Source organism: Macrotis lagotis, chromosome 1 (assembly GCF_037893015.1).
Source record: "Macrotis lagotis isolate mMagLag1 chromosome 1, bilby.v1.9.chrom.fasta, whole genome shotgun sequence".
Taxonomy (NCBI): Eukaryota; Metazoa; Chordata; class Mammalia; order Peramelemorphia; family Peramelidae; genus Macrotis; species Macrotis lagotis.
The window spans coordinates 928497228-928508566 of record NC_133658.1 but is presented as its reverse complement, the minus strand read 5'-3'; the positions used below and the strand labels follow the sequence as shown (position 1 = coordinate 928508566).

The window sequence follows — 11339 nt, the reverse complement described above, 5'->3', positions numbered from 1 at the left end:
TCTTCTCAGTATCTGAGGGGTGAACTCCCCCCTCCTGACCTTTCTGGTGTCAGAAGTGGGATTCGTTGTGCCTAAATTAGCATCTTATTGTCTCAGATTGAATTTATTATGTATTCATATTCCCAAAACTTTTTCAGAAAATCTACCAATCCAAGTATTTCTAAGAGATGAGAAAAGAATTAGTACAATAAGAACTAGTGAGTTGAAGAAGCTACAAAATATTCAGAAATGAGTGAATGGAACTTTGAAGGTGGTGGTTTCCAGGAATTTCCATCTTAATCCTATTCTATTCTACACTGTCATGAAAAACGTGGATGAAAGCATAGATGTATGCTGATCTGAGTGGATGAGGAAATAAAACAAATGGACATTTAATCACTCTAGGCACAGTATTATCAGCACTTAATCTCTCTTGTTTGCTCAGGTTGCAAGTCATCTATGGAATGCTTTTCCTCCAGGTGTTTTTCTCTCTCATTACCTGGCAATAATTAAGCTCCACCTCTTTCATTTCTTCTTTCCCTTTCAGCTCAGATACATGAATAGTCCCCTCTTCTTTTTGTTCTTTTCTCCCCTTCCTCAGTTTAATGTGTCTTTTCCCCAGGAATATTAATTTGTGGTACAGACTCTGTAATAGGAACCACCATTTGTAATCTTCTAGGAGGTTATGGATGAGAATTAGAATGATAATTTTAAACATCATTGCCCCCAATTGCTTCTCTGGATCCTCCACTGAATACCCCCAGATATCCCTTCTTCTAGGACATGGTAGGGGGAGTCAATATCTGGGGGACTGATTTAGAATTCATTTGATGTGGATGTTTCTTGCCTCTAACTGGAACCTTCAAGTGATCTGCCTGGATAGTGATGGAAAACAGATCCAGAAAGAAATTTGCCTGATCTGGAGAAGTCAGATCTAATCTGGAATTAGAATCACGATCTAAGCTTTACTCACCACAGAAGCACCTGGGATCTTGTGAGCAACTGCTTATCAGCAGCTCCACTAACATCTAAGAAACTGTGGAGTTAGGGAGGCAGAGATTTGTTCTCAACCCGTGTGGAAATGCTTTGTGCTCCTGTGTGAGGGAGCGTTTTATGTGCTATCACAATAGGATTAAATGAGCAAAGACCAAGGTACTAACTCCTAGTAGGATGGCTTTGTTGACTTTTGTCTCAGGGGAGATTCTGGAAGGGATAAAGATAATTCCAATTTAATGAAGTTATTTGTGATGTCTATGCAGAAGAAACACCATGTGGACCCTGCATAAATACCTTATATCTAGCACCCGAGAAAGAGAGAAGATTAGAAATAGGGAGCCATGCCATATGGAGACAATTAAATGAGACCACCAGCCATTAGCCTGTATCTCAGGAATGTTTCTTGTGTGTTGACCCATTAATCACCAGGAAATAAAACAAATTTTAAAAGAAGCAGAATATAGCAGAAGAGGAGTGAGTGCTACGTTTTTGGGTTCTTTATTGAAACTTTGTCCAGTTGGAGTTCATGAGGCTGATGGCCTGAAAGTCACTCTGAAAGTAGATCCTGCTCAGGGTAAGACTTTGAGCCACTCTCTGAAGGCAAAAGAGAATTTCACAGCCAGTGACATCCATGAGATTCTTCAGATCCAAGACTGCCATTGTGTAAGGGATACTCTTGGAAGGAAACACCAATATATTGTCAAGACCAATTGGGTAAAATCCTTCCTATAGATTTTAGCTCATGTCTGCTGAGGAATACATGGAGCTGAATAGATACATAAGAAAGGAATTCCTAACCATTCAATTCCTGCCTGAGAGAACAAGAGAGTAATTAGGACAAAAGCATTAGGAATGATATTCCTGAATTCTTGTTAAGGGGAATTGTCATCAGAATCAGAAGGATCTATTGGAAAACACAAGCTACAGGTATTTGTGTCCAAGACCTCCTCAATCCAACCGAAATGAACCTATTTAGTATATGACTCATTTTTTTCTATGTAAAACACAGTATTGTACCAACTTTTGTCCTACAGGTGTTGAGAGGAATGACCTGGCATTAGGAATAGAACACTGTCCCTTGAACCTTTGCTCAGTTTGGTTCTATTTCTTTTTTTTTTTTTTGATGCTTCATATTATGTTGCTCAGTTACATGTAAAATCCTATTTTAACCTTCTTTTGCATACATGGAGTTCTGAGTTCTCTTCCTTCTTCACATCCCACTCTGTCTTATTGAGAAAAGCAAGTTATCTGATCTAGGCTAAAATGTATATTCATGCAAAACTTCCTTCTAGTACAGTCCTCTCTCACCCCTTACCTTCCTTTGAAAAATATATTAACCCTTCCCACCTTTGCTTCTCTATATGTGCTTCTTCTAACTACCCTAAGAAATGACAAATTTTATAAGGTTTCAGTATCTTCTTCTCATGCAGGAATATAAACATCTCACATCATTAAGTTCTTTTCCTTTGTATCTTTTTATGATGCACTTGAGTGTCATAGCTGAAGGACAGATATTCTGTTCTGCGCTCGTCTTTCCATCAGAAAAGCTTGAAAGAGCCCTATTTCATTAAATGTCCATCTTTTCCCCTGAAAGCAAATACATTCAGTTTTGTTAGTAGTTGTTTCTTGGCTCCAATCCAATCTCTTTTGTCTTCAAGAAATCACATTCCAAGTCCTTTGATGCCTTAATGTAGAAGCTGCTGTATCTTGTGTTATCTTCACTACAGCTCATGATAATTGTTTCTTGCTGGTAGCTTGGAATACTTTCTCTTTCATCTAGGAGCTCTGAAACTAGGCTATAATATTCTTGGCAGTTTTCATTTTAGAATCTCTTTCAGGAGTTGATTGGTCCATTCTTTCAATTTCTTTTACCCTCTGTTTCTAGAATATCATGGCACTTTTCCTTGATCATGTCTTGAATGATATTTTGGGTCTATCTTTTTTTTCTCTTATCTCTGAGGTAGTTCAGCATGTTTTAAATGATCTCTTCTTGATCTGTTTTCCATATCAGTGGCTTTTCCAATGAGATATTTCACATTTTCTTCCAGGTTTTATAATTTGTTGGTTTCTCACAAAGCCACTAATTTTCCTCTGGTCAATTCTATATTTTTTATTTATTTAATTTATTCAAGTATGTAATTAATTTATTTATTCATTAATTTATTTATTCATTTTTTCATTCAGCCATTTATTTATTTATTTCTCTTTCTATTTATTTGTTTATTTGTTTGTTTATTTATTTATTGCAAGGCAATAGAGTTAAGTGACTTACCCAAGGCCACACAGGTAGGTAATTATTAAGTGTCTGTGGCCAGATCTGAACTCAGGTACTCCTGACTCCAGGGCCAGTGCTGTATCCACTATGTCACCTAGCCACAGCCCCATTCTATGTTTTTAAAGAATTATTTTCTTCAACAGCTTTTTAAGTCTCCTTTTCCATTTGCTTAATTTTGCTTTATTAAGATATTTCTATTCCCAACTTTTGCTCTACCTCCCTTACTTGATTATAAAAAATTGGGGGGCTCTACCTGACATGAGACGCCTACTTTTCTTAGAAGCTTGGTATGCGTGACTTTGTTATCTTCTTCTGAGTGTGTAATTTGGTCATAATGATTACTATAGTAACTGTTTCTGGTAGGAGGAGAATCGCTGCTTTAGCATGGTAGTAAGCTCTTTGTGCCTCTGCTCCTTTTCCTGGGACTTGGGCCCCTGACTGCAACAGATCTGAGTATGGACAAAGCAGCAGAGCCCTGCCTCAGCTCTAGCAAAGAGACCTCTCCAATATCCTTCTGAGCACCTTACAATTCTGCTGCTACTGCTTCAATGACTCCTGAGACCTTTTCCTAGTCTGTTGGCATCTGTTGCATTGTTGAGACGTTCCCTGAACTGTGTTTTACTTTCACTTGGGGTGGCAGACTTTTCTGCTGACTTTCCAAGATGTCTTATGTAGTTCCTGGATTAAGTGGTCTAGAATTCCCTACTGTTCCCACTGACCCAGTTGTGCCACAGTCTGCTTCTGGCTAACTGGTGCAAGGTCACTCTGGCATGGCCATCACTACCCTGCAGGTCCTTTCTTATCCGGGTGCAACAGCCTCTTTCCACCAATCTATTAAGTTGTCCTGGACAATAAAATGGTTGCAATCTGACTTTTTGTGGATTCTGCCATTCAAGAATTTGTTTAGGGTCACATTTCTAGTCATTTGGGGTGAGCTTGGGAAAATCTCTGCCTTTTCTCTTTTCTCTTGTCTCCACACACTGATTTGATGATATTTCATGAAATAATCAAATAACAATTCATATAATTACAGCTTCAAAATCTAGAAGCCTTGATGAGTGACAAAGGATATGTGGGAGATCTGTGGTATCATATTTACTAAACCCAACCTCCAGGAGGTGGTTTAAGGCTTCTTCTGTAAGTCCACATTGGGAGTTAGTCAATCATTGCAAGAAATGTGCATTAAAGGATTATAAAATATCAGGCAGAGGTCAAATCACTGGCATGTTATTCTTCATTGTTTGTGTTCAATTCTGTCTTTCTATCTGTCTTTCTGTCTCTCTGTCTCTGTCTCTTTGTCTGTGTGTGTGTCTCTCTCTGTCTGTCTGTCTGTCTCTGTCTCTGTCTCTCTCTCTCTCTCTCTCTCTCTCTCTCTCTCTCTCTCTCTCTGTCTGTTTTTCTCCTGCTCTCAATATATTTACCTCTTTTAATATCGTGTAAAGGCAGCAAGGCAGCCAGGAATAATTCTATTTATTATTTTTTTCCCTCCAGGTTAATAGCAGCTTCTTTTACAGGTCCTTTGTAGGTGATCTGGATATTTATAATGTCCAGAATATTAAATCATTCACAGGCATTTATATTATGTTTTTATTTAATTATTTTCCAATTACTTGCAAAGGTAGTTTTCAATAATCATTTTTGTAAGGTTTTTGGATTTCACATTTGTCTTCCTCTCTTTCTTCCTCCCTCCCTCCCCTTGATAGAGTAGCAATCTAATATAGATTTTAAATGTAGCACCATATTAATTATATATCCATTTAAATCATATTATGGAAAGAGAATCAAACCAACAATAGAATATCATGAGAGGACAAAGATTCATAATTTAAAAAACATATAATAAAATCTGAAAATATTAAACATTGATCCACGTTAAGACCTTATAATTTCTTCTCTGCCGGGCGATGGCATTTTCCACCACACATCCTTTCAAATTGTTTTTGGTGATTGTTTTGCTGAGATAAGCAAGTCCATCATAGTTGATCATAACAGAATGTTGCTGTTATTCTTTAAAAACAATATTGCTGTCACTGTATCCAATGTCTTTTAGTTCAACATACTTAATACTTCAGTATTTCAGGCAAGTCTTTGTATATTTTTCTAAAATCAACTTGATCATTTATTTTATTTTATTTTATTTTTTAGTTTTTGCAAGGCAATGGGGTTAAGTGGCTTGCCCAAGGCCACACAGCTAGGTAATTCTTAAGTGTCTAAGGCAGGATTTGAACTCAGGTACTCCTGACTCCAGTGCCAGCGCTCCATCCACTGTACCACTATCCGCCCCTTCATTATTTCTTAATTTTCAATAGTATTCCATCACAATCATATAACACAACTTATTCAACATTCCCCAAGTGATGGGCAATTTCAAATCCTTTGCCATTACAAGTAGAGCTGCTATAAATCTTGTATTCTATATCAGGTCTTTTCTTTATTCCCTGATTACCTTAGTAAACAGACCTAATAGAGGGGCAAAAATGTATATTTAGGCAGATTGCTCTCCAAAATTGTTGGATCAGTTTATGATTCTACCAAGAGTGTTTTTTTTAGTTTCCCAGGTTTTTCATATCCCCTCCAGCATTCATTATTTCCCCCATCTATCATTTTTAGCCAAGACGTGTGAGACGATATCTCAAAGATGTTTTAATTTGTATTTTTTAATCAATAATGTTTAGAGAATTTTAAATACCCATATATAGAATGCTTTCATAAAAAAACCTCTCTGTTCATATCCTTTGACAATTTGGCAATTGGGGTATGATTCATATTCTTAAAAACTTGACAGAATTTTTATATATTTGGAGCTTTTGACTTTCATCTGAAAAATGACAAATTTTCTTCTGAATTTTGAATCTTGGTTACATTGGTTTTTATTTGTACAAAACACATTCAATTTAATGTAATCAATCATGTATTTCTATTTCACAATGCTCTCTTTCTCTTGTTTATTCATAACCAATAAGTTTATGTCTAGGTAATGAACCTATTTTTGTCTTCAACCCGTAAATAGTACAAGATATTATCTATGTCAGGCATTGACTAGATTACTTTTCAGTTTTTGCTAAACTTTTTACCAAATAGTGTGTTTTTTATGCCAAAATTATTATTTATTTATATATATTATATTATACCATTATTTATTTATAATTATTTATTCCAAATTATTATTGTCTTATAACACAGTTTAAGATTTGCTAATATTACACACCACTAATTCCTGTGAAATCTTGACCTTTTGTTCTTCCAAATGAATTTTGTAATTATTTTTTTTCTAGATTAAAAAATAATATTTTATTTAGATTATTTTGAATAAGTAGCATAAATTAAGTGGAGTTATCATTTAAAAAATATTATCTCTGCCCATACAGTAACCAGGAATATTTCTCAAAGAATTTAAATCTGACAATTTATATAAAAATTATTTAACAATTAAGTTAATATGGCTCAAGGGTTTGCCTAGGCAGGTATAATCCTAGATATTTTATGTGATTATTTTAAGTGCAGAATCTGTTTAAGAATTTTTTTTTATTTATTTAAGCCAATGGGGTTAAGTGACTTGGCCAAAGTCACACAGCTAGGCAATTATTAATTGTCTGAGGCAGGATTTGAATTCAGGTACTCCTGACTCCAGGGCCAGTCTCTATTCACTGTGCTACATAGCCGCCCTAAGTGGAGGTTCTTTTACATTTTTTTCTTGCAGGGTTTTCTTGGTAATATATAGACATACTGATTATTTATCTGAATTTATTTTATATCCGACAATGTTGCTAAAGTTATCAATTTTTTCAACTACATTATAGTTGAATCTCTAGAATTTTCCTAGTTATATTGTCACATTATTTGTAATACGTTAATTGTTTCATTGCCCATGGTGACCCCCTTAATTTCTTTTTCTTCTCTTATGCTAGCATTTCTGATATAACATTGGACAGTACAGACAATAACAGGCATCTTTGTTTCACTCCTGATGCTACTGGGAAGGCTTCTAGCTTATCCTCATTACAAATAATGCTTGTTTATGGTTTGATGTAGATTCCCTTTGTCAATTTTAAGGAAGAATCCATTTACACTAATGCTTTCAAGGGTTTTCTCTAATTTATTCATGTAAGCATTTAAAGATATAATATGTGCCCTGACAATGACCTTGAGTGCATCCCATGGGTTTTGGTATGTTGTTTCATTATTGTCATTATCTCGGAGGAAATAATTAATTCTTTCTATAATTTGTTGTTTGATTTACTCATTCTTTAAAACGAGCTTATTCAGTTTCCTATTAGGTTTGGGTCTATATCTCCCTGGTGAAATATTGCATGTGATTTTTATTGCATTATGATCTGAGCAAGATGTATTCACTATTTTTTCCTTTCTGCAGTTGATCATTAGGTTTTTATGCCCTAGTATATGGTCAATTATTGTGTAAATGCCATGTACTGCAGAAAGAAAGTATATTCCTTTCTTTCTGCATTCAATTTCCTCCATAAGTCTATCATATCTAGGTTTTCTAACAATCTATTTACCTCCTTAACTTCCTTCTTGTTAATTTTATGGTTAGATTTAAGTAAATCTGAGAGCAGGAGATTGAAGTCTCCCACTAGTAGCGTTTTGCTGTTTATGTATTCCTGTAATTGCTTCAATCCCTCCTCTAAAAATTTGGATCCTATCCGATTGGGTGCCTGCATATTTCATATTGAGATTACTTTATTGTCTCTGGTACCTTTCAGGAGGATATGGTTTCCTTCCTTATCTCTTTTAACGCTATCTATTTTTGTAGCTGCTTTGTCTGAGATAAGGATTGTTACCCCTGCCTTTTTCACTTCAGCCGCAGGAAAATATATTTTGCTCCAACCTTTTACCTGTACTCCATATGTATCTCCCTGCTTCAAATGAGTTTCTTGTAGTCAGCATTTTGTAGGATTCTGGTTTTTAATCCAGTCTGCTATTTGATTACCTCATGAGTTTTGATAGGAATGAATATTGCATTTTGTTAAAAGCTTTTTCTTGAAACTATTGATGTCCAAAATGATAACAGAGTGGATGGCAAATAAACTGATTTGTTCCCAGTTGATATCAAAGCAGAAATTAGGGAATGCATGCAGAGAAGATATACCTGATCAGAAAGGATGAATGATTTCTCCTATAGGCACTGAAAGAACTCCATTTCATGAGGAAAGTCACAGATCTCAAGTGAGAGGAAATTCTCCAAAGTAAGCTGAGCATAGGGATATTTTATAGAGAGTGCCAACTTCACTACATGTCAGTGACTTATTCTTTTTATCCCATCAGAGACATGACGAGAAATTGGAATTGAACATTGCCTCTGAGATGAGATAATAGATGTAAAGTGTTTACTGTAATTTTGGCCACAAAATAGGTGCTTAACAAATGTTTATTTCCTTCTTTATTAGGTAGGGAGATGGCATAGGGAATAGAGACTAGGGTCTAGATTCAGAAAGACCTCAGATCAAATCTGCCCTCCAATGTTTACAATCTGTATGACTCCAGACAAGTTATTTAACTTCTGTCTGCCTCATGTTCCTCTAGAGCAAAATGGAAGGAATAATAACAGTTACCTCAAAGGGTTATTGTGACATTCAAATACAATTTTTCTAAAGTGCTTAGCACAATCCCAGGCACATAGAAGGTGTTTAACAAATTCTTATTTCCCTTCCATTTCCTTCTCTTCAAAGTTGGAAGTCAAGTAGCCAAGATCTCCCTTGTCTCCTACCCTCACCTATTTGTTCGCAGCTCTAACAGATGCAGAGCACTGAATAATTACGCTCTACCAATAAAGAAAGAAAGGCCCATAAGCAGCCCTTTGAGCCAAGGGTTACCAAGGAAATGAGACTTGGAGAGAGATTATTATTTTCCATTGGTGCCATGTGCAAGAGGGAATATTTGGAATCCATTTGTCTCTTGAGGGACCCGTGAGGAAAAATAGATGAAAGTTTATCCTGATGGTCCCCTCAAAGCTGCAGCAAGTCAGACTGGTCCTGAAGGTAAGAAGAAATTTTCAAAAATAAATGGTAAATCTTGCCTCTTGAAAGAGAAGACCTTAAATGAAGATCCCTAAATATGGTTGTTGTAATGGTGTTCTTGCTTGGATTTCTGTTAGACTTGATGGGGTCTTATTTTTTTATGAACTTTATGCTGGTCTGTGATTTTTAGAAAGAGTGCAACTGGAGTCTTCCACTTGAATTCAGGACCTGACTCCATTGCCACTGCAGTCACTGGATCCCCCATCTGTCCCTTTTAGTCCAAATGGCCTCTTGAGGATTCTGGATCTGCTTTGATACTTCTCTCTCAAGGCCTTCCAGGGACCTTTTTCTCCTTGATTAGAGGCTGGGAATAGATAAGGGACAGGGTATTCCTGGAGTCAATTTTAGTCTGTGGACTTTTTCTACCACGGACAGCGCTGTAGTACCTGAGGATTTGTGAGTCACTGTGGATCAGCATAAAGGGGCTAACCATGGGAAAACAAGAAGCCAGGAGGGTACAGCTGTGCACCACGTACGGGCTAGGAGTCACTGAATACATATATATTGACAAGAAGGAACTGAGCAAGTAAAAAGTGACAAAGGTGCTCACCAGCAGTAGGATCATTTGGGTGGCTCTGGTCTCAGGGAAGGCTCTATGAAAAAAGTTGTTAGTGTGAACCTGCTGAATCCTCTTGTGGTGCTTGTGCAGGAGATAAAACTTGTAGCTACAGGTAAAACTAATGAAAGTTATACCCATAGCATCAGGAATGGAGAAGACAATGGCCTGGTAGGAGGCCCGACTGTCATTGATGACATTAACAGAGCAGTGTCCATACTCTATTGTTCCTGAATTATTCCTCATGTCACTTGATCTTTGAAGTTTCTGAAGAATCATAATATTTTGCAGCATATGGAAAAGCCAGCAGAAAAGAATAGCAGGGAGAATGTATCTTGGGACTCTGGCCTTTAGCTTTATCCATCTGGGCTGATGGGGACTGATGATGATGGCCTGAAAACCACTCAGAAGACAGGTTATACTAAGGGAAAGACCCCAAGCCACTCTGTGTATATAGAAGACAATTTTGCAGCTAATGTCATCCAGAAGATTCTTCAGGCCCAAAGATGCCAGTCCTTGAAGGAAGCCCTTGGAGAGAAGCACCAATGAGTTGGTCAAAGCCAACTGAATGATAATCAGATCTATGGGCCTCAGGTTCTGACCAGTGAAGAACAGGAAGCTGAAGAGATAAATTAGGAAGAAGTTGCCCTGAGTCCCAATACCGACCTGGGAGAAGAAGGCAATACTCAGGAGTATGTCCACAGCAATCATGTTCTTCGTGTCCTTTGGAGGAGAATTTCAGTCTGATCCTATGGGTCCTGGAGAGAAACACCAGAACTTTTTTCCCACCTGAAAGGAGTCATGAGATGGCTCCTTCCATACCACAGACAGATACAAGTCAGACATGTCTATACAATGTTTCTGCTTTCAATCTTTTATGATTTCTTTTGTCATTTATAAATTTTTGGTTTTGTGTATCATCTTTTTTAGCTAAGGTCGGTAGGTTCTGCTTTCCTGATATGTATTCATGCTAAAAATTAAGAGAAAGTCTTTTGTTCCAGGCTTAGCTTGCTGCTCTTTTGGGGACAGTTGCACTTTAATGATACTTGCATTATGACTTTGTAGCTCTTCTGGTTCAATAAACTTCTCTACCTGGCTCTTTTCTCAGAGGGGCCTTAATAGATCCATTATCTTGCCAATTCATTCTGGACTTACAAGCCAGACACCTACAAGTATTTTCTAGACATATTTGTTTCATGCCTCCCTTGTACATTTATGAAATAGAATATTGGATCCCAGGTGTTATACTTTGCATTTCATTTTACCTCATTAGTTTCTTCCCAATAAATGTGAGAAGATCTTGCCAGGTTAAAATACAGGCTTGAATCAAATAATGTGAATTTAATAGGGAAAAATATTGTAGCACCTGGAGAATCCATTCTTACATAAACTTCCCCTATCAAAAGCTACCCAAGAGTCCAGGCACCTTTGGAACTATATAAATAGGAAGAGAGGATAAGGACCTATCTACTTTTTATTTAATATGGTATTTTGTTGT

The 11339-nt window shown here is 36.7% G+C and overlaps 1 protein-coding gene across 1 annotated transcript; it reads right to left on the bottom strand.

The window, feature by feature from the left end:
* Positions 1-9550: 9550 nt before the first annotated feature.
* Positions 9551-10552, bottom strand: LOC141510281 (vomeronasal type-1 receptor 1-like). The gene has a single exon (XM_074220251.1). It carries the CDS (start codon positions 10550-10552, stop codon positions 9551-9553), a length of 1002 nt encoding a protein of 333 aa, XP_074076352.1.
* Between the last annotated feature and the right edge of the window lie 787 nt (positions 10553-11339).

Excerpts from the sequence above, each read along its gene's own strand:
- LOC141510281 (XM_074220251.1), bottom strand. The coding sequence starts at position 10,552 with ATGATTGCTGTGGACATACTCCTGAGTATTGCCTTCTTCTCCCAGGTC.